The following is a 23,908-nucleotide window of genomic DNA, read 5'->3' as shown; positions in this document are numbered from 1 at the left end:
CACATATTTATATATTTTTTCCATACTATTTGCCATTTCCCGCGTTAGCGAGGTAGCGTTAAGAACAAAGAACTGGGCCTTAGAGGGAATATCCTCACCTGACCCCCTTCTCTGTTCCTTCTTTTGGAAAATTAAAAAAAAAAAGAAAAGAGGGGAGGATTTCCAGCCATCCGCTCCCTCCCCTTTTTGTCGCCTTCTACGACACGCAGGGAATACGTGGGAAGTATTCTTTCTCCCCTATCCCCAAGGATATATATATATATATATATATATATATATATATATATATATATATATATATATATATATATATATATATATATGATATATATATATATATGATATATATATATATATATATATATATATATATATATATATATATATAAACAGCTAACTCTTATAATGAGTGTGATCTCGGTAAAATTATAACTAAATACTCCAGACCTGAAAACTAACGATAAAAAAAATCCCTAATACCATGAGCTTTCAATACGATAGTATATGTATGAAACACAATAAACCCTTCCTGTTGTGAACTTATAACATAATAAAGCACTGTACTGAAGGGACGAAATAATAAATTCTTCCATAACTGGATTTCGACACGTCTGCGGTATTCTGAGGGTACGAAATACCAAACCTTTCCAAATATGTAAGCTCAGTGTTACGTGTGTCAAATTCATTAGCTTGTTTAGTATTTCTACTGGTGTTTCAGAGCTAAATACTTACTACTTAAATCAACATAAAACAATGTTACTCGTATGCAACATACTCTTACAACACTTCAAACATTGTTAAAATGCGGACTTATACAACTTCCGTAAAGTCATGAATATGTTGACCTTGGGGAACCTGCCTCTCTAACCACACTGACGAAATATGGAGAGTTTGACGCGAGACGGAAAGAAATCACCATTTCTCTCTACAGAAGTGCATATATGAATTTCCTTGAAACGAATCGCTTGGCATGAAGCAATACATCTCCTAGCCATGTGATGTTCAGTGGGATCAGTCGGATGTCGGGGAACATAGAAGTTATCTTGGTAATAAGGACGGATAAAGTTATATGCGACCTTGACAATGATCAACGGCTTTGAGGCGGCTCAGGAAGGTGTGGGCGAGGGGGGGGGGGGGGAGATGGAGGTGAGGCTGGAATTAAAGAAAACGTAAGAAATTTCTGTTCTGATACTCTACTTTCCTCTCCAACGAAGGTAAATGATATATACGTAATCTGCAATGATCAAATTATGTTTTTTGGTCACTGGTGTAAAATGCAAGTATGTATCACTAAGAGCATCACCTGAGCAGCATTCCAGCAGGTGGGAAGCGTGTACAAACATCTAGTTCAGGAACCTGGATTTCATAAGCTGGACTATATAGGACACACACTCACATATACATGTAAGCACTGTGCTTTGACGAAAGAATACTCTGACATACCAAATGTTGCAGGATAATAATCACACAAGGAGAATAATGCCCCTGAACTTTTAAGAAAAATATCTTAATCTAGATTCCTAGTAAGTCTTTAATATGAAAGAAAATATTGCAGTAAGATCTTACGTCCAACTGTGTATATATGTTTAATGTTGCGTTCAAAAGGTTATGTGGCAGCCGAAAAGTCATAATGAAATTCATTATTGGACATCTCCCTACAAAGGGACTTTATCTAGAGATTAATAATCACAATAGCAGCAAACCCATGAAATTTCGATACTAAAAACTGACGTCAAACACTTCACAACTATGCTAAACTGTCGCATCCAAAGCAGTGATGCTATGCAATTCTCACCAGTTATCAAGGAATATACTTCAATGCTCCTCATCTCAACGGATACCCTTAAGTTTCCCTTCTAAACAATAAAAATATATACGTTTTACCAACGATGAGTTATCATAGAATCACTTACTGGACATTCCGTAACTAAGTAGAAGTGCAAACTCTGTGAAGGACAACACCACTTGACAACAGCGTTCGTTACTGTTCCTCACACTGCCAGCCTCGCCCTTACATCCGACTGGCGGCAACGTTTTTTTGAATATTCAACTACCAACCGGCGGATGTCAGTGTTTCTCCAAATACATACGACATCAACTATACGAAACCTGCATACATACATGACTTAACGATCACAGATATTCCTTAGGTTTAGACAACGGCGTTAAGGTGACCCCACAACCAACCCGACATATTGATTCTGAGGATGACTCGGCTCTAGGAGGAGAGACGAACACTACGCATGACAGATTTTTAATAGGTCGATTTCGGATTCAGACGGGCTGGCTGACAGGCAATATACAGGCGAGGTACACGACCAGGGCGAACTTAAACTTTCCCATTCAGTTTACCGAACATCAGGCGCAATTTGAACCTATTTCCAAAGCAGGGAGTTTGGGAAATGACAGTACTGAGTGAATAACTGGAACAACGAATGGCATGAATAAAGAAAGGAAGATTGGGGGGATGACAAGACGAGGGAATCGAAAGATGACGGTGAAATTTGAGTCTGGTTGTATAAAAAGGTAATTAGAGGGGGTGATGCGGGGGCATGACTCTAGAAGAGTGACGGGTATGTGGCGGAAATGCAAACTGACAGCTATCAGGAAACTGTGGGAGAGATATCTGACTGTGAGCACCGGTAAGGAGCAGAGTCATGCCAATATTGTATCTTAAAAAATAATATTAATCACGTAATGAGAAGGACTGGAAACCACTTATACCTAAAGGGCATTTTTTTTCTCCTGAGTTTTCGATGTATGTCTTCTTAGTGATTTGTTGCTAGCCACCTCCCTGGTGATGACTGCCTGCCACACCTCCATCCTCCCACCACCACATCAGCTCACCCCTCCCTCCGTAGGCAGTGGGGACGTCCCGATCTTTCGGCATCATCCAGTTATTTCTGAAGTTACACGCCAAGGCGTTGCTCAACACCTCACACGAATTCATCTGTCTCAAAACCACACCCTTATCCACCTCGTAATACCGGAGCCACGCCCATAACCACACCCACAACCGTCCACTGAGCCACAGGCCTCACTGACTATCACAGTCACACCCATATCCACAGATACACCCACACTGAGATCCATACTATAATTAGAGGAACAGTCATATCCTCACCCAGCCACATCCATGACCACAACTTCCTAAGACACTCAGGTCTACCGTCATCCAACGACCTTGAGCAGCTGGGATCTCCAGTTGAGTAAAAATACAAAAAACTAATTGCCCTCCCTGACTTATCTTACCGTGACCGAGCTGTTTGATTTAGCCGATCATCTTAGCTGTGCTGTGTGGCTGAGGTATAATCAAAGCACGAGTACAGTTAACTGTGGATTTCGTGAGGGTAAGTGATAACGCGGCCTTGAGGAAAGAGGAAATGTGGGAGAGGAAGCACTGGGAGGAAATGATACGATTGTGAAGAATGGGAAGTTTGGTTCTATGGTTGCAAGGTTGGCTGAACGGAGGGGAGGCTGATGATGGGAGGTAATGATGGTGGTTATGAGGGATTTTGAGGAATGACGGTAGTTGCTGGGAAGTGGTTGGCGGTGACCATGTCAACATGAATACATACAATCGTAAGACTAAAAACAAATAGCCATATGAACGTCTATTAGTGATTGTACGATCCTGTTGAATACGTCCAATGTAAGTATGATATTTGAACACGTGAACGGCGATTTCACAAGCTCAGGAGAAACATGACTCAAGGTCCTAGAATAGTTTTTATAGCCCTGGAGGCGAGTATGGCGCTCCGTGAGGGAGGGTTAAGGAGGACAACGGAGAGAGAGAGAGAGAGAGAGAGAGAGAGAGAGAGAGAGAGAGAGAGAGAGAGAGAGAGAGAGAGAGAGAGAGAGAGAGAGAGAGAGGTGTTCGGAGAAGGGAGTGAGGCTGGGTACTTACATGGAGAGGGGGTAAGTATACCAGGGGTCTGAGGGCTAGTGAATAAAAAGAAGAGGGGAAGGTTGATTTCACATTTGGGTTTGAAGGGATGGGGTGCATCGGGTTGGACTTTTTGTATACAACGAAAGATGTGGGCAAGGGAATGTTGCAATAAGGACACGCAGGTCCAAGCGACTAGAAAGACAGCTACGAACATCTTCCTTGACTGCTCGCTGAAGGGATAGGTAGGTTGTAGGAGCAGAAAACTTTGAAAGGAGTTCGTTAGAGAGCTAGTGGGAATGCGATGATCACAATTAGGATATGAAAAGAAGGAAATCTATAAAGCTCCGAGTTGAAACGGTTATATGTTCCTGTGCAGTTAGTTCAATGCTTGATTCCCAAATTAAGTCGGGTAAACCGTAAGACATCTATTACGCTGGGTGATTTATGTCGAGATAAATGAGATGATCTTGCGTGAGCCTGCTGATGAGATGGGGAAAAGTACTGCTTTGTACACGTTCAAAGCTTGGAGTATGTGGCTAGATAAGGAATGTAATGAGACGAGAGCTATGTGATGCTGGAATACTTTGGTACAACAGTATAAAGAAAAGAACCTTCACCGAGGAAGTAACTGTAATCTCTGCATAGCGTGTACCTTACTGGTCTCCTCCCACTGTATCGAGCATTACGGTGAAAAAAGAAATTAATACAAAGTCACTCCGCACTTGCGATGGGAAACACGTTTCTCACAGACCGACGTTCTACCCATAGTCATCATTACTGTACCTCAACCTTCCCAAGAGGATGGATGTTAAACCATCCTTGTGGCCTAAATTATACAAATTTACTTCCGCAGAACCACAGTTTCCACTGTGTGCGAAAGCCAGCTTATGGGGATAATTTCTTCTCATGGATGAGAGTGAAAAACTCTGAAACCAACACTGAGGAAGTGGACGTAGTAATGACAGTGAAGTATCCGTTTTCTATGACTGGCAAAGGGCTAGCTGCGTCTTGCGAGGACAATTGCATAACCAAACACCTTTGAATGTAACAACGATGAGAATCAGTCCAATGAGGTGATTAAACAATACCTGCGTTATAAGTAATGTATGGAGAATCTCAATTTTTTGCTACTAAGCACGAACACCAAAGAGAACTAAGATTACTAGTACACACGCTCATACTGTTCCAAGACAACCGGTAGATCTGGTTATTGGTAAGAGAAATATTTACATTTCGTGTTTTTATTTCGCCTTCAGATACCTGACAGCTCTGATAATTAAATACTAATGGACAACTGAAAAATGGTAAAATAATTTCATTATCCTTATCATCGTCACAATTCACTAACTCCGAAACTGACGATTCAACATACGACGAACACGAATTCTATGCAAGAGACCCTAAACAAAGGAATACCAGCCACAGTGAGAACCTGGTGCGACGGTCTGGTCAGTTCTGGTACTAAACCTGCCCCAAAACAACCTGAGACGAGGAGCTGGTTCATCATTGTTAACCATCCTGTGTCCATTCGCCTCCCGACGAGACGCGGTCACGCGAGGGAGTCGCAACAATCAGTACAACACAGGGAAACCCTCCCTATATGTCGTGTGTATTCTCGACACGTCATGCACTAAACATCGGTCGCAAAAGCGAAAGTTCCCAAGTTAAATAAGGAGCCCTTGAGAGATTTTTAGAGACCGAGAATGTGCTGTGGTTCAAAACATATCACGTACGTAAGATAATTCCAACTAGAAATACATCAGCACTTCTTTACGAATAATTAAACGGAATTTGATGAAAGCGGTAAAAGCTCTACATTCCTCAAAGTAATTGTAAAGTAAATTTCATTACGATATGTTTAACTGTTCGCCAAGCTATTATGCTACCTAACAAAGCCTGGGGAGCTTTTTTTTTTTTACATAAAATACTATCCAAACAAGATAATAAGAAGTTAAAAGATTGCAATGCCACATCAATCATTTAAGATTCCTAACTTAACAGAAACTTCAAAATCACTCTGACGTTTGGTGAATGCTTGGGAATTTCATGCGACTGATTTTTCGCGTCATGTGAAGGTGACTTTTAAATCAAAATTCGTATGTCATCATTGTCCTGGTCTAGCGAACAATTACATGTTTTCGAAGCCAGTTGCCATCATGATGATTCAATGGTTTCCAATCTCAAAGAATTTGCGTGTACAACACATAATGATACATTGTTGAAGCCTGTGTCGTATTCCGGTTTGGGATCCATGGGGTGTGTTCTGCGGTCTCCTTGTACGTGATGCTGTAACGTTATACAGCAATGTACATGATCGTCACGTCAAATATATCTATTGTAAGCTCTGGTAAAAACGGCTGTTGGCTAGACAGATGTGTGTTGTGTAGAAGAGGTAACCCAAGACTGTGACAGTAATGATTCTGGCAAATAGTCTAGTTGTTATCAATACCTACTTATAATTCTTCCAGGTTTGTTTCTACTTCCAATTTTTCATTTAATCGCTAAGCTTCTCTATTCTTTCTTTGGATTAGTTAGGCTGCTTGACGCTGTTGCCCTACCACCCACATACCACTCACAATCTGGCTGATCAAGTGTACTTCCTTCATGTTTTTCCCAAGTCGTTGAATTTCTTCGCTAAATGTCCAAAATGTTTCTAAGATAAACTGGTGGAGAGTGCTCTAAATCCTGCGATGATTAGCAGATAAGCACTGAAGGCAGGTCAACTAAATTCAATTCTACTTGAGTGTACCTGTCTGGCTGCTTTTCTAATACTCTCTCCATGTCTTCCAGCTTCACCCCTGCGCACAAGGATCTTCTTTCCTCCAACCTTTTCATAGGATACTATAGTACTTTCCCATACATTCCATGATTTATATATATATATATATAAATATATATATATATATATATATATATATATATATATATATATATATACATTAGCTAGTGATCCATGGACAAAACACAATCAAAATTAGCTGCGCGATATAAAATTAAACAGACAGTATGCCACACACACACATACACACACACACACACACACACACACACACATATATATATATATATATATATATATATATATATATATATATATATATATATATATATATATTTCAAAATAACCGGAGAAGATAAGTACGAGAATTTGTTGCAAACAGTTCTATGGATGAATCATATTACAAAACAGTCCTGTGATTAAACATATTTAAGCAAATCCTCTACATTTGCAACTGTATCATTATGATTCAATACTCGTGGTAAATGGCATTAATCTTAGATACCAATCATTTTTTAGAGGAATCAGAGGGACAACATCATACATGAAGGGAAGGGAAGGGAAGGGAAGGGGAAGGGTCAGTAGCCGGCCTGTATTCAAGTTGTGGAGGGACTAGGCCACTAGGTTGTTCGCTAGTGAGGCCACACACAATGAAGTCCTGGATTAACTCTGAATGTTCTCAAGTTTTTTTCTATTTTCTATTTTTTTACACTTATCTTGTCTGGCAGCCGGTTTACCGATCTAACACACACACACACACACACACACACACACACACACGTTCAAGTTAATACAGCCTTAGCGACGGCATGGCGGGGCAGTGTAAAAGTATTACAGTGGCTGTCAAGTTTCTCCCCCACCCCCCTCACCCTGCTAATATCCTATGTTTCCTTTCTACCTCACATACACATAGGTAGCTGATATCTAGTCCCAAAGACCCACTCCCCATCTTGCCCACAGCAATCAACTTGTAACTCACACACTCTAATCAAATTCAAAGTTTTCTGTGGCGAGAACTACATGTAAGACCTCGTTAATAGGAGAGCCATCACGAGTAAAGGATGTTCGAGAGATGGGGCCCCCACGCTGTCTAAATACGTGAAAACACCTCCTCCCCCCCCCACACACACATATATGTATATATATATATATATATATATATATATATATATATATATATATATATATATACATATATATATATATATATATATATATATATATATATATATATATATATATATATATTACATCAAATGAGTCTACCAATTCCATACTAATGTAATATAGCCTTGGAACAGCAAGAAGTGGAACAACACCAGGACCCACTTGAAGAAACAGGTCCTTGGGAAATTATAAAGTATGAATATGAAAATATTTAAACTTGTTCGCCGCTTCCCACTTTAGCTATGTAGCCTCGAATACTTAAATTTATTCTTGCCATCATTTACAATGCAACTAAATCGGAGTCCAGCATTCACAGCCAATATCTGGTTTCCCTTGACCACTTCATATGCCCAAGCAAAATGACAGCATGCCTTCCCCTAATACACACCTCTCCAATTTGCTCTATCCCATGTACGCTCAAAGATAAAACACTTGTAATTAAGGATGAAAAGAAGTAATTTCATTACTAGTATCAGAGCCGCGGATGATTGGGACAGACTGACTAAGGTCATGGTTAATGCAGACAACATACATAAATTCATGACGTATGTTCAATACATACAAACAGGTAATTACATGTTTGGGCCTCGGCACCTCAAAGCCTTGTTTCACTCCAGCCTTGCTTCTCCTTCACGTACATTTAATCATCAGGACACAGACAAGGATACTAATTATAGTATGATCTTGAAATCCCTAAAACTAGCAACAACTAAATTAACAAGTTACCATTTAATAAAATGACAATCAAGACGAGACTGAAAAGTCATCACATGAACAGATTCAGTTATCTGGTCGTCCTTTCGACTACTCAAAGAGCAAATATATGCGAAAGAAATTACAGATGAGAGAAGCAAACTTAATTGCATTACAGCACCCACGAGGAAGGACAGAAACCCAAGTAACGAATGACGTAGTGCGTCAAGAACATTACAAAACGTCAGTAACACAAACGAGCGGTGAACACTGAAACAATTAAGCAACCACCAATCCAGGAGCCGGCAAGACCCCTGTTAAGCGCTGCATTCAGCATGACCTTGGGGCACCGTCCAACAGTAGGTCAAATCGTCGTTCTGTTGGCAGGGTGGACGGCAGTTCAGGTTAGCAATAACACCATGATCGATGTGCACGTGCGATTTGCCAGCAATACCTACAAATTTACTGACAGAATTTGCATTCATTGATTTGGTACATCGGGAATACAGTTATCAAACTACTCTATACTAATTACTTTAAATGCCACGAACTTCAGGTTATCCGTAATCTCTCAGACTACTTTCAAGAGTATTATATGACACCTACAAAACAGAAATATATGAATCAATAATAACATACCTTTTAATGATGGGTGTAATTTTCTATTCTATAATCCAACAGTGTCCGATTTTAATTACAGCACCGTAATTCCGGCTAAACGTCATACATAAATAACGTCCATTAACATTACAATCACCAGTGTTATTCATCAATCACTTTTACAGTTAAAAAAATTTCAAAAATCGGTAGTCAATTGTTATGACAGCTGTTAACACTTAGTCACTATAATGTCACACACGAGTGAAATTGATTATACCTTCACATCCGCCAACGGCCGGAGCCACACTGCCCCCTTCACTCGTTCGTCAGTCTGTATCTCACGTGTGCCGACTCGAGTTGCCAATTTGCACTAAATCGCGTCACCCTATGACCCTTAACTTTCGGATAAAAGGTAAATAAACTTCACTATCAACGTGGGGGAATTAAAGCCTAGGAAAGTACTTATAAATAAACCTCACCTATCCCTACTGACTTAGAATATTTAGAAAACAATTAAGACGTTTGGTGTCGGAAGCAAATGTACCATCGCGTGCTGAAACAACCCCAGACAATAACAATGTGTAATACCATAAGCTTCAATCATTATCGGTCACTATCGCATTTACTGGCATACAACTGATGGTTAATTTTGATCATCAACACAACTCACGGAATTAATAATACCTCTGAGGTGCAACTTAGTCATTCAAAGCGAAGCATTTAAAGGTAATTTCATGATGGAACACGTCTTGTTGACAAAAATGATTTGTTGACGTTTAATACGAAAAGATTTAAACCAATTGAGGAAATTGTCCATATTACCTGATACAATATTTAGCCGCGGTCTTTAATGAAAACCTACGGATATTGCACGCCATGTTCAAAGTCCACTTGACAAGGTGAATATTTATAATTTTTAGCTCACTGAAATGACTAATTCACGACCATAAAAAGGCACATTGCACTGGTGCAACACGATAACAAGATGTTAATTGCAAAGATGAAAATGAGTTGGTAATACACAGAGGCAAATAATTGAAATAAGATCAAAAGAGCAAACATAGCCTGTTTTTCATCAGCTCAGACATAAAATCAAAATACAGGACAGAAGGATGGCCAGTGCAAGGTTGGTTGGTTGGTTGTATGGGCTTTAGGCCTATCAATTGCCAGGGTCACTAAGGCCTTCAACATGAGTTACATTCATCAACCCAAAAATCTTTAACACCTTCAGGTGTTGAAATAATTCTTGATATAATTCTAAGACCACATACACTCTCACTATGCATGTGGCCCATGCCAGTGCAAACAATGTGCCCTGAAGTTTATAGAAGTATTACAGTAATGATAAATGAATCACTGGAAGACAGCACTACAAAGTGGGTGAATGTTCATGATAATCAAGACGGTGATCGAGGAAGCGCCCTGATTTATGGAAAATATTCATGTTTGTTCTGTATACTAATGGAAAAGGTAGAGTAATCAAAACGCAGATGGATGATTATTTACGAGAGATTATTTGATATACCTGAGTTTTGGGAAAGGTTATGTGTGACATATCTGCCTTCTATGGCAGAGTCAGCTGATTTAAACAGCAATTGATCGGTCGATTGTATGTTCCTTCACTGTCAGTACGCATTCGACACTGCCACATACAGGAAGCTAGTAAAGAAGCTGTATTTCCAGCCAGGAATAAGGTGGATGGAAAACTAACTTAGCATCAGGGATGGGCAATCTTTTTTTTTTATACTTATTCCGTTTGCCGAGTAGTGATGTATTGCCAAGAATAAACGAAGGTAGCCTCAATAAGTCGCATCCATTTTCATGTATAAATGCATCAAAACCAGAGCCCTATATCTGATATTAATCCACACATACCTCTCTCTTGTTTTCCATGACCACATCTACTAAAAAAGATTACATGTGTTTGGCGTACTCAGAATTGGTTAATCTTGTAAATAGTTTTTCTTACTATAGGAATAGTTGTCTTAATTAAGAGAAAATATGGTAAATAAAACTCTAGCGTAGCTTCAAAATTAATGTGTTTCATGATTTATTGAGAGCAAAAAAGGAGTTAACTAGCATAGGTAAAACAGACATGAATATTTTAATGCATCTGAGCTTTGTACCAAACTGACAACCCATAGAAACTGGAGGGAATTGTTGCAAGCGCCATGAGCATTCGCCTCCCTGCCTGGCGCATGATCATTCCTCACCACGGCACTATCTTAAGGACAATACATATGCATTTCGATTCTTGAAATGTTCCTGGATATTCATATCCTACTTAACCTCAGCTCAAAGAAGAAGAATGAACTTTCTGAAATTAAACTTAAGAATATACTAAATTTTACTTTTTTTGTAAAATTAAAATGGTTCTTCTTTGTCACTGGAATTGGTTATTCATACCAAGGGAAATAACAATAATATAGTTCATAACCTGTCCACAGCTGGCTATGGACACTACCTGTATACACTACATTACTTTAGACCCAACAGCAAAAAAAAAAAAAAGAAAAAAAAATGGAATTCATCCTATTTAGATAAATGCATACTTTTACTCACTGGCAACGAATCAGCTTTTAAGAATGAAAATTACACAAACATGATTCCATAAATGAAGATTAACATACTGCATATGGAGAAAAAAAAATTAACATATCTAGTTTACATGCTATGATATATGAAAGTGCCTGAATGCAGGAGTGTTGACTGATTGAATGATGGAAAATGACATGGGAAAAAAATGTGAGCAGTAAGGGGATTTCTGGAAAGATAAGGGGTGTGTGGACCAGATTTTTGCAGCAACAATGACTGTGGACTGTTAGTTTTGGCTATGTAGTGAGCCAGCACTTCAGTGGCTATCAAGTTGCACTCCTCTGATCCAGGTAACTATTTCATTTCTACCTCACTCACACATGGACAGCTGGCATTCTGTCAAGAAACACTATCTCTCCTTGTCACATGTAACAACACATAACTCACACAACTCAGTCTTCCTAACTTTAGATCTTCCTGCAGTGAGCACAATGAGCTAGCCCTGTCTTTGGACAAAAGGTAGCAGCAATGAATAAAAGTATTGGTACAAACATTACAAAGAAGTAACAGGTAGCACACGGTAGAAACATTAGGTGGAAGCATAAGGTAAAAGGAAAAGGTTGGAGCATTAGGTAGAAGTAATAGGTAGGAACATTAGGAAGACTCATTAGGGAGAAGCAGTCAATAGGAACATTAGGTAGAAGCCCCTGGAAACAGAGTGCTAGCAGTACTCCCTGCCAATGGCCTGTTAAAGGTGAGGCATAAAGGCTAGGAAGTGACACTGGAGTTCACCAGTTATGAAGATTCCTCTACTGTGGCCACCCTCTTGAGGAAGTTCGTGGAGGGAACTGGCATCAGAGAGAGATAGATGAATGACTGTGGAAAAATATCTGGCAAAAGGTGAAAAGCTGTACATAGCTTTTATGGATCTGGAGATAGTGTATAACAGTGCTGAGAGGAATGCTTTAGGGGATGTATTAAGCCTTCTTTAAAGGAGCAAATGCATGTGCAAGAGTGGATAGAGAGTTGAAAGTTTTGGTATATGTGTGGGTGTGTCTGTGTGGTATAATGATGTAATGATAAGAGACATGAAAGCAAAACTAAGAAAAAAGGGTGTAGAGATAGTGTGGTGGTGAGGTTCCGTGGCTAGTGACAAGCCTGGTTGTGGATGATTGTTGTTTGATGAGAGTGAAGAGGCACTGCAGTAGGTTTTAAATGTTTTTTTTATGTGCAAAGGCAGGCAATGAAGGTAAATGGAAGTAAAGTAAAATAATAGTGTTTGAAAGGAAACAGAGTGAAAGTATATATCTTTAATGCTCTACATAAAGAGAGAAGAAAGTTTTCTACAGTGTGTCACAGTAATAAGGGGAGAAAGACTGGAAAAGGTGAGAATTTATGTATTTAGGAGTGACTTTATGTAAGTTTGGTGATATGGAAGGAGAGATAAGGGAGATAAAAGTGCAGGGTACAAGAGTCATTGGGTTCCTAAAAAGAATAATGAATGGGAGATGTGTAAGAATGGATGTGAGGAAAAGATTAAGGGACTGCATAATCCTCCCAACCCTGACCCATGCATCCGAAACATGGACTGGGGATGAGTCACAGAAGTCTAGAATCATGGCAGTGGAAACGAGTTATTTGAGAGAAGCATGGTATGACTAGATGGAATGAAGAAAGTAATGAGGGTGTGTGCAAGAGATTTGGTATGGCAGGGAATGCAAAGGGAATGAATTGTGGAATAGCAGAGTGTGTGAAATGTAATAGTTGGAGGTGGTTTGGGCATGTAGAGTGGATGATAGTATGAATAAATGGGTTGATTTGAGAGGAAGAACACCTGTGACACGGGAAAAAAGAGTGGAAGAGTACTGGAGGGAGAAGAATGGGGGGAGAATGCATGGTATGTGAGGGAGGCATGTAAGGACAGGGATAAGTGGAGACTCTTTTGCTTGTGGCCATCTCTTTGATGGGAGCTCCTGGAAGGAATGAGCATCAGAGATATAGATAGATTGGAAGATAGCCTGAGAAACTGTCTTGACTTGAAAATGTGAGAAAATACTGAATTTCAAATTTTAGAAATGACTTTAAAGATGCAATACAATACACAAAAACAATGAGAAAATCTATAAAATTCACACAAAGAAATAAAAAAGTATATTTAGATGTGCTGACATAGACTTTAGTTTCATTTGAATCTAAAAACCATAACCTACCTTAATACCCTGTTTATGTATATAAATTCTAGCTGCAGGTGAAAGGAACTGATGAATAATGAAGCTTAAATGGCAGCCATGTTTAAGTGTCATAAACATGGCACACTTTCATTATCACTACATATTATATGCTCAAAACATTGCTCCCAGTTTGGAATAAGATAAATTCTATCACAAGAAACAATGTGAAATTTTCATTATGAACTACTGATTCAGTTACCCACAAACCTAACATTTGCTCACGTGATATTTCAAATGGATACCATTTAAAATATATCTCCATGAGAGGAAATGAGTCTACAACACACATTTGACTTTATGGATCACTTGCGAAATATCTCTTAAACCAGTTTCCATGTTATCAAATGTATCTATATAATCAATGGCCACTGAGGGATCAATACACCAGGAATTCTGAAATAATCATTAGACAGGAGTTTTTGCAATTATTGAAAATTCCTGCAAACAACTGCTTAAAAGGGCAGTAACTGATCTATATTCCTATGTAGATATAATTTTGTCAAATTGCTTTCTTTCAATGTGGTGAATTGAGTCATGTCTACAGATTATGCCTTGAATTTCAGGAAGAAGTAAAGTATCATTTGGATGAAACCATATAAAAATATGTTAAATACGATGAGACCAGACAATGCACATATCAAAGACAATGATATCAGAGAAATAGATGTATAAAATACAGTAAGACCTGAGAAATGGATGTATCAAAGATAATAAGACCAGAGATATGTATAAATTTATCAATCTAAGACTCAAAAAATTGGTTTATGTGTATTGAATCATTATTGACTTAAGAAATACAGTACATGTAGCAAAAACTGTGGGATGAGAAAAATGCAGGTATTCAACATGAAACCAAAGAAATATTCAAATGTAATATTAAAATTAAAACTCACATTTTAATTATTCCAAAATTGGATAAATACATGACATAGAGAGAGTAAATGAATAATGTAGTAACACATGAACCAAAACATACTGGCATTAAGTTGATATGAACATGTACTCAGATTGATCTTCTGACATCTAACTCTCACATACAGTAATAAGAAACACTATAAAACTGACTTGAGTTTAACTTAAAATATAAATTCTCAAAAAACTAATGAAAGATACCATAAAAATCAAATACGATCTACATCCACAAAAAATACCGCAACAAAGTCTCTTTTTTGGTATTTCATCTTTTGGTGTAATCTTATATACAATACAATACCTCTGTATGAAGAGCATTATATCCTTTTAAGATATGAACATTTTTGTTAGCTGAAATACCATACTGAGGAAAGCAAGTCTGAAAAATCATCATAAAGTGATTACCATCATTCCTCATGAAAATAACATGAAGAAATGGATAAATAGATAAACTTCTGTACACACTTAAACATAATCACTAGTGCTATGTTGGGAGTCTGAGAATCATTTCAAATGAAAGATTAAACTTAACTACAAAAACAAGATATCATCATATGATATGAAAGCAAAAGTTTTAAGCAGAAAAGAATGAAACATACTTAATTCACATGCAACAAAACAGTGATAATCATTTTTATGGTATGATTTCTAGTTCTTTACAATATTCATTTTTCATACAAAAACTAAGACTTTAATGTCTTCAGGCATCATTAATTAAAACATCCCAAACTTTACAATGTTATTGGGATACAGCATCTGATTTACAAATCCTAATGGTAAAACAATCAGAAACAATTATTTAGTGCTTCAGTGAGGCCTCTTTTTTTCATATATATCACAGCAAGCATTAATGATATATCAAAAAGTTTCCTAACAATGGACCACTTCCGTTCAGTACTACTCTACCAAGGAGCTTGGTACAGTCCTACTCTGTGGCAGAGGTGGCAGGATGTTATTCACTGTGGTATGCTCAGGGTTGGTCACTCACGTCATCTTATGGTTCTGAACTACCCAGTTCTTCATCATGAATAGGAAGCAGAAACCAGCTCAATTAAATACTAGTAATCAATGCTAAACATCACACAAAATGAGAAATTAATCTAAAAGAAAAATTTCTCGCATGATAAAAATGCATCTCCTAAATAATCTGATTAAAAAGCTCTAGTAATTTTTTTTTCTATTTCAGCTACCAAAATCACAAAAATTCAAAAAACATTTTTACCTAATGTGATTACATGCAAAAAAGAGGTGCATGTGAAGTCAACTGACAGAACAATGTGTGATTTAATGACAATGTCAGGCCATATTTCTGGAACAAAATTGTACTGGAATGCTAGTACAATCATCATGAGGCTAATCATATATTCATATATATCATTTCTGACAGGTTCTATCAATCTTTCTGATGATTTCTTTTAAGGGATCAGTGATGCCAAACACATTTTGAGCATACACACAAAGAAGTAAATCCATAAAAAGGTTCCAGCTATAGTAAAAGGAAGCATGCTGACATATGACCTGAAACTATACATCAGAGCAAAAATCGTAGTCACATGTCCCTTTTTATTTTCTTTCAATAATTAGGTGCCCACAAACCCAAGTTCAGTGTTACTATAAACATTATCTGAGAAAAATATCATATAAATATCTTTTAAGTGGATATCAGACAAAGAAAAGATGTGCAAGGGCCATTAACCATCTTCACATCTAAAATAAATTCTGAAAAACTCATGCATTCACTCACAGACATAACATACATACATAAACACACCGTAGCACTGCATAAAAAGAATATAACAGTTGACACCACAGACAACCAAGAGTACAAGACTGGAACACCAGACTAAACAATTTAAATCCAATAGTGCTTATTACACAGATATCTAAAGACTCAAAAATCATGACAGCACAATCATATAGCTATATAATGCAACAGTTTGGGCTGTGGTGTCTTTCTCTTATTGCCATATTGTCTACAAAAATATATTCTTTATTATACATATGATTTGGCATCACTCTGATAAAGCTACTACTGTGCACTCTAGAACAGTTGTTTAGCATGACCAATGCAGTTTAAAACAGTGGCTTTATAGTAAGTCCAAAAACTGTACAATGCTAAGCCAAGCTCATAACTGCATAATGCCATGCTAAGTTTGCTACTATACAATGCACAGCTTAGTACAGGCAATGTAAAATGCAGAGCCTTGCATTCTTACTGCACTGTCTAATTTCAAAACAGTGCAGTGAAGAGCCTAATTCTGTACCTGTACAATGAAGAGCTTACAAAGCTACTGTAGAACCTTACACAGTAACTATACATATACAGTGCAGGGCCTAGGTGAGCAGCTTTTCATGAGCAATACAATTTATCTGGACATTGTATATGCACCATTGAGACCTTTCACAGCAGCTAAATATCCAATGGGCAAAACTGCAATTAATCTATCTCATAACATAAAAAAAAATAGCAGAAATCAGGAGATCTGCAATAGGTATTTGTTGACTATGATACTGCTTATCACCTACTTAAACATAACCCTTTACAGACAGTTAAAAGTTTTTGTGTGTTTACACTTAGGGTCTCCGGAATGAGTGTGCAGGCTTGTGCAAGATAGGTTTGTATATTGATTTCTGAGGACAATAATGCTCTTCTTTCTAGTTCTTGATGAAAGATAAAATTTCTGAGTAGATAGCTCCACCTATTTAAACAATGCATATGAAAAAATTCTTTGGCTGCATCCTTAAAACAAAACATCAAACTTTATCAAACTGTCACTTATTTGGAATATCATTATGCCTACAGTAAAGTTTAACTGAGCAAAGATCATCCCTGATAGGTGTGATCACTGACCAATAAGTGCACGAGGAATAACTTTATACTCTGAGTGCAGTAATTAAAGAACCATAACCAAAAATCTTTACATGAGAGTGGTGCTCAAAAAATGATACAATAAACACTCACCAGACACAAGAAAACATCCAAAAGCATATCTTAATACTCACTGGTATTTTGCAGAGAGTTTGATAGGCATGAAATATAACAAGCTACAAGTTATGTGCAATGTGATATAATAGCAAATATGGAAAACCTGTAAAATTCTTCCAAATATTTTCAGTGAGATTTCTAACAAAAGTAAGTAACTGCATGGAAGGAAAATATCTTTCTATATAGATTTTGGTAAAAACTCCACCAAAAAAACTAAATATTTACCTAAATAAAGAAAAAGCACCATTTTCCATCACAGACTTTTGTAAAACCAATTAAACAAGGTGCACCGGTTACAAATAAAAGTTAGAAAATATCCAAAAACAGTTATCCCAACAAATATGTATTGGAAAAGAAATTTGGTGTTCTAATATATCACTTAAAGAGTAATGTTACAAATTTAAGAAGCCATGCACTCAGTCTGGAGGCCCTTTACAGGACATTGGATGGCCGGCAAACTTTAATCTGGAAACCTCTCCCCTCCTGACTTGCCAAGAACACTTAAATATTCCTTAAAAGCAGCCACAAAATGACTCACTTTTCTGTTGAAATATTGTGTAGCTGCAACAATGATCCCCTTCTAACAATACTATGTCTCACATGATGAGCTTTCTCTAACTGATGGAAGAAATATACAATTCTATTAGCAAAACATTAAATAATTGCATAGTGCTTTTACAAAACCCTTGAGCTATAGTAAAATGGATGAGTGAAAGTCACTCCCACAAGACTCAACAAGCCTTTAGAATCAATGAATGCTAAAGTTAAAGACCAGATGACCATTACAGCTGTAAGGGATCCAGGTAATCTCTACAACTACTAGTGAGGGTCAGGTGATCTCTAAAACTACTACATGAAACCAGGTGACTTCTACAGTTTCTGTGGAACACCCAGACACCTCTACAGCTCCTACTGAGGGTCAGATGACCTCTTAAGTGGCTAATGAAGGTAATGTTACCCTCAAGGGCACTACTGGAGGCCAGCTTTCCGACAATTGACGCTGGAGGCAAGGAACCATACAACTTGTGTTGAAGACTAGGTAACCTATAATTACTGTTGGAGGGCACAACTATAGCCAGAAAGAGATGGTCTTCAGCTCCTGTCAGTGGAACTTGATATTCTTTTACTGCTGATGGAGTTTGGTCTTTACCTGTTGATGACTGAACTTTGATTTAGTTTAAGATGATGGAACTTGGTCTTCATCTGCTTTTGATAAAATATGTATTTAGCTGGGATAGACTGAGTATGGTCTTTAGCAGCCTCAGATGGGATTTGGGATGCTGTAACCAGTAGCATTTTATCCTATGCTGTATCAGGTAAAATCTGAATCGAGGAATATGTGATATGGAATTTTCAGCTGCTAGTTAACTATGCCCTAAGATGCATGTTGCTGGTAAATGTGACTTATATGTCTTGAAGATACCTGGTCTTTAACTGCAGAAAAGTTGTTCTTTAGCTATTTCGAGGGGTTTAAAACTTGACAAAAGTCCTTAGATGCTACAGAGACTTTATCTGCAGTTATCAATGAATATTTGGTGGTCAGTTGCTGGCTGAACCTGAGCTTTAGCTAATCTCAGAAATTAGTTTTACGAGTTGCTTGTAAAAGCAGGTCTTCAATTACTGACATTTAGATTCATTGTCAGCTGGTGGAACTTTTCTTACACTATTGTGGAAATTGGTCCTAAAGTACCAGTTAAATTTTAGATGGTAGTGGATATCAATGGAAAATTGGCCCTCATTAACTAGTAAAATTGATCTTCAGCTTTGAAGAAGCTGAACTTCAGCTACTGATATAACTCAAATCAGAAGTCATTATGAAATATGCTAGAAACTTGTGTTCTCTGCAGATGACGCAATATATCTAGATATCTATTATGCTATCATGGCTACCAAGACATCAAAAGGTGGCTACAAGGTCAAGTAGTGCTAGTTGCTGATTATTAATTACAATTGTGTTCATTTACCTCTGAGACGGACCCTATTTCAGTACACTGTAATGTGCTTGTTTCATTTTTCTACCTGGTAGTACATATTTACCTTCAGATTATATTCTACTCAAAACTCTTATATATGGGCATATGGGAGGTAGAAACTGGGATGATTTAGATCATACATATTTCAGTGATATTCCCTCTTCCCAGAATCATTTGGAGGTTCTTTCTACATGGATCAGATGATTATGGGAAACAAAACAGAACCTCAGAGCTTCTGCCAAGTCTTGTGGTATAATATTGTACTAACAATGTTATAATATATATTTAGCTCTCTACTATATAAGCAAATCACACCACTGAATACATTATTATAAAAGTCTGGCCCACCACATGTTGTGTACAGCATAATATACAAACACAAACAAGTTATTATTGCAATAATGTGATCAGAACTTTTTAGATACAAACATGATAAGAAGCTGAAGAAACACTAAAGTCAGAGATAAATGTTCCTGGTGCTTTGTGAGGCCAAGAAAGGTGGCAGCACTGGCTTAGCACTCATAGTGATGCTGCTGTAGTTGAACAGCAACTGGAATTGATCAAGAATCTTAATGAAAATCTGCTGCAAGAGTGAATACCATGGAAGTGTTGACACAGCAATCACATACAGAAGGGTCCTGTCGGTACTGATGAATACAGTAGTTGTATAGCAAACTGTTCAATTCACTAGCAGTACTGCCCTTGGTTCATTAACACTGTCCTGTTTTTATGTACTTTACCATAATGGGCCCAAAATTCCACACTGCAATCCACTCTCACTACAAAGTACTGCATAGCATATTCCAAGTCTTAAATGAAAATGCAAACACATGGATTGAATTTGATTTGTCTGCTATCTAGTTTACTCAATCTCCAGGAACTGTTACTTTTAGTCAGTCATATCACTTTCTGCCTTAACCACTGGTGACCGTAGAAGCAGCGGGTTGTCCAGTTCCTAGCGGATGCCCTGTAAAATCAACAAATTTACTCTTATCTTGTTTCAGTAAACCCACACTTAAAGCCAAGTAAGTAAAAAGAGCTGAGATGTGACTATTAGAAAGGGAGCCATGGAAGAGGCAAAACCAGCAAGTGGAGGATCATGGGCACATCACGATTGTAACTGGGTCACGTCCATGGTTGGCCCCGCCTACCAGCATGACCATTCTGTGTCAAATGGTTTGTGTTTGACCAATGGGAGCTGCGTGAGTCTCTGGGCGGATAACGCGTCGTTGTAAGTGGGCGGTCGTTGTGAGCCTGGCTGATATGGTTGGTTCTGATTGGGTGGTTTTGAGGGGTGGGCGGTGTGTGTGGCGGCGTGTGGAACACTTCCTGGCAGGTGTTGGGGTGCTGCCGCTGGGGCGAGGAAACCTCCAGAAGGCGGTGCGTAGGGTGCTGTAAAGATATACGATCAAGCTACCAGGAAAAGCAATTAAAGGCGTGAACTATATTAAAGCTATAGTGTGGAGAACAGCTGAGAGATAACACTCTACTAGATGTAAAGGTCTAATAGGTACAGTGACCACATGTATGGCACATTACTAATGAACACTACATTGATTAATTCAGTGATTCTCTAAATACTGACAGCTTGGGAAGTGTTCCAGTATTCAACTTTAAAACAACTTGCTGGTAATCTACTTATGAATGTAATGTATGGTTTTCCCTACCTTCTTTTAACCAAGAGGGCAAGACTGAAATCTGAATAGGCCTTAAGTTCAAGAGAAAAGTGCAGTGCTATGAGTGAGGTCCAAGGGCATGCTATACCAACAGAGTTTAGAAATTTTGGCTAAAAATGATGTGCTGCTGTGCATTCTGAGCATGAAATCCGAATGCTGTAAAACTTGATTTCCTGTGTTATACTGCTTATTTCTTAAAACCCTTTCTGAAACAATGACTTTGAAACAATCTAAAAAGTGCTGAACACTATACTATGGTCAGTTGGGAAAACACAACATTATAGTTACCAAAAAACAAAAACAAGTTTTGTTGAGTAGCCAAGTTTACCAACTTGATGCAATACAATTAAGTGCTCATATTATCTAATTCAGCTGTTCCTTGTTTTGATTATAAGAAATGTGCTGTAAGAAATCTAAAGTTATATAAGCACACAATGGGTGAAATACAGCAAAATCTTGGAAAATGAAAATGATGGAAATGTAAAGAAATGTGGAAAGAGGTGGAGGAAGATAAAGTAGGATGGATGAAATAGGTGACAAGGTAAGGAGATAGAAGACAAAGTGGGATATGAATGGCATGAAGAGGATTAGAAAAAAGAAGGAAGGATAAAATGAAGGCCAAGAAAGTAGGGGATAACAGGGGAGGGTCTCTGCCTTCCTACCAACGAGAACCTATGACAAGAGTTTGCCAAAAGGCAGGACTAATACATACCACTCAATGCACATTTTTCTTCAGGAATTATACTGTTTCTCTCTGCTGCTACTCCATCCTGGGTTCATTCAGGACTTACTTCAACGATTTACCATATTTTATTTTATGTTTCTGTAGTTGTTTGGTCCATGCATGTTTCTTACTTCTCCAGGTAGTACACTGAAATATTTTGTACCTTTTTTGCATGGCCCCATATACCTTTGTTCAATATCTTTTCACTATCCTGTTTTTAGAAAGTGATAATACAAGGAAGCGAAACTTTTCAACCCCTTGCTCCCACCAACTTGTCACCTATAATGACACATGAGATACATGGGTTGTTTTTTACTCCCTTCTCCCCAGGAAAAGGAAATTTATGGTTTTGGGTAAAAACTTGTATGAATCACATTGTCAAGTACTATGTGAGAGATGCAGAGAAAGTTTGAGCTTGTGTATTAAGTTCCAGAAACCTATGTATATATGAGGTAGAAAGTAAAAACAGTAACCAGGCCATGGAGGGGAATATTACAATCACTTCATTGCTAGCTCACTGCTCTGCTGTCATTACTTCTCCAAACACACAGGCATTAGTACCTCCGTGGTAGGTGTCTGCTATCACCTATTACCTACTCATCTGCTAGGACAAAGATGGGTATGTTTGAAGGTTCCAACAGCACTGTGTGGTTATGAGCCTTGGGCCTCGAATTGTTGTTCTTTGCATGTCACTTGTTTCTCCTGTCAATATGCTAAATAGATGGTCTAGTTTCCTGGTTTGATATCATATATTACTATCCAATTTGTTTTCAGTATTTTTTATGGCATTCTTGAAGATGTGATAATTCTGTATCATTTTTGTTTAGAGGTTTTCAGGTTTAACGCTTTCGCTTTTATACCTTCAATTTGTTGCCAAGCATAGATTATCATATACCTTTCCTCTTCTTTCTAGACTATACAGTTGAAGTTCTTTCTGCCTTTCATAGTAGTTCAAATGTTCCATCCCAATGATTCTGCTACTGAAGTGTGTCTGATTCCCCTCTTATTTGTTTATTTCTATTTGGTCCACTGGTGACCATACAACACAGAATTATGCAATTTTGCTTTTACAATATACATTAAACATTCTCATAAACAGGTTTCTATCTCTTGTAATGAAAGTCTTCCGAATCACACCACTAAACACTTGACCTAAGTAGCTATGTCGACATTTAGCCAGAATGGCAGGACCTGTGTAAAGCACTCACCACACATGTTGCTTGGTGTATAAATGTATTCTTCTAAGATGCTACCAGCATTAATAACTACTGATTTTTGGTTTATCTGGGACTGATTTCAAGTGAGAATGAGAGAGAGGATCCAATTCACTACTGTACTGATTAAAATGTGAATACTCTTATGACTCTCCATCTACCTTAAAGTGAGTTGGGCATTATATCTACATGTACAATATACACAAAAAGTAAGTGAAAGAGAGACAGGATACTTAGTACTTAAGTGAAAGAGAAACAGGATACTTACTTAAGAGTACTTAAGGTGAAATTCTGTCATGTGGAAAGGCTAGCACATAGTGCTCACCGCAGGAAAATATAGAGTTACAAAGAATGTCATGCATGTTATGCAACATCAAGTGTTATATCTGAGATGGAGCAATTGCATTTTGTGGACTGATGGCCAGCAGCCCATATGTGGAAGATGCAGGCAGATAATTCAGTTCCCCAGGCCAAAGTAGTGATACCTGACAGCTACTGAAGTGATGGCTCGCACCACAGCCTTCACTAA

General features: G+C 37.9%; 2 protein-coding genes across 10 annotated transcripts in view; both read right to left on the bottom strand.

Moving 5' to 3' along the window:
* Positions 1-9,433, bottom strand: part of LOC139756561 (uncharacterized) — a 104,680-nt gene extending 95,247 nt beyond the window's left edge. Inside the window, exon 1 of the mRNA XM_071676166.1 lies at positions 9,168-9,433. The gene's annotated coding sequence lies outside the window, so the exon portion shown is untranslated. The remainder of the gene's footprint in view (positions 1-9,167) is intronic.
* Positions 9,434-11,161: 1,728 nt separating this feature from the next.
* Slob (Slowpoke binding protein) overlaps positions 11,162-23,908 on the bottom strand; it is a 399,771-nt gene continuing 387,024 nt past the window's right edge. For 8 of the 9 annotated variants that reach the window (XM_071676159.1, XM_071676149.1, XM_071676150.1 and 5 more), the window contains one exon: positions 11,162-21,157. In XM_071676159.1, the coding sequence (XP_071532260.1) occupies positions 20,891-21,157 (267 nt within the window). In that variant the 3' untranslated portion in view covers positions 11,162-20,890. The remainder of the gene's footprint in view (positions 21,158-23,908) is intronic. The other variant, XM_071676157.1, reaches the window with a different exon arrangement.

This window comes from Panulirus ornatus, chromosome 22 (assembly GCF_036320965.1).
Source record: "Panulirus ornatus isolate Po-2019 chromosome 22, ASM3632096v1, whole genome shotgun sequence".
Lineage (NCBI taxonomy): Eukaryota > Metazoa > Arthropoda > Malacostraca > Decapoda > Palinuridae > Panulirus > Panulirus ornatus.
This window is presented reverse-complemented; position numbering and strand designations above follow the sequence as displayed.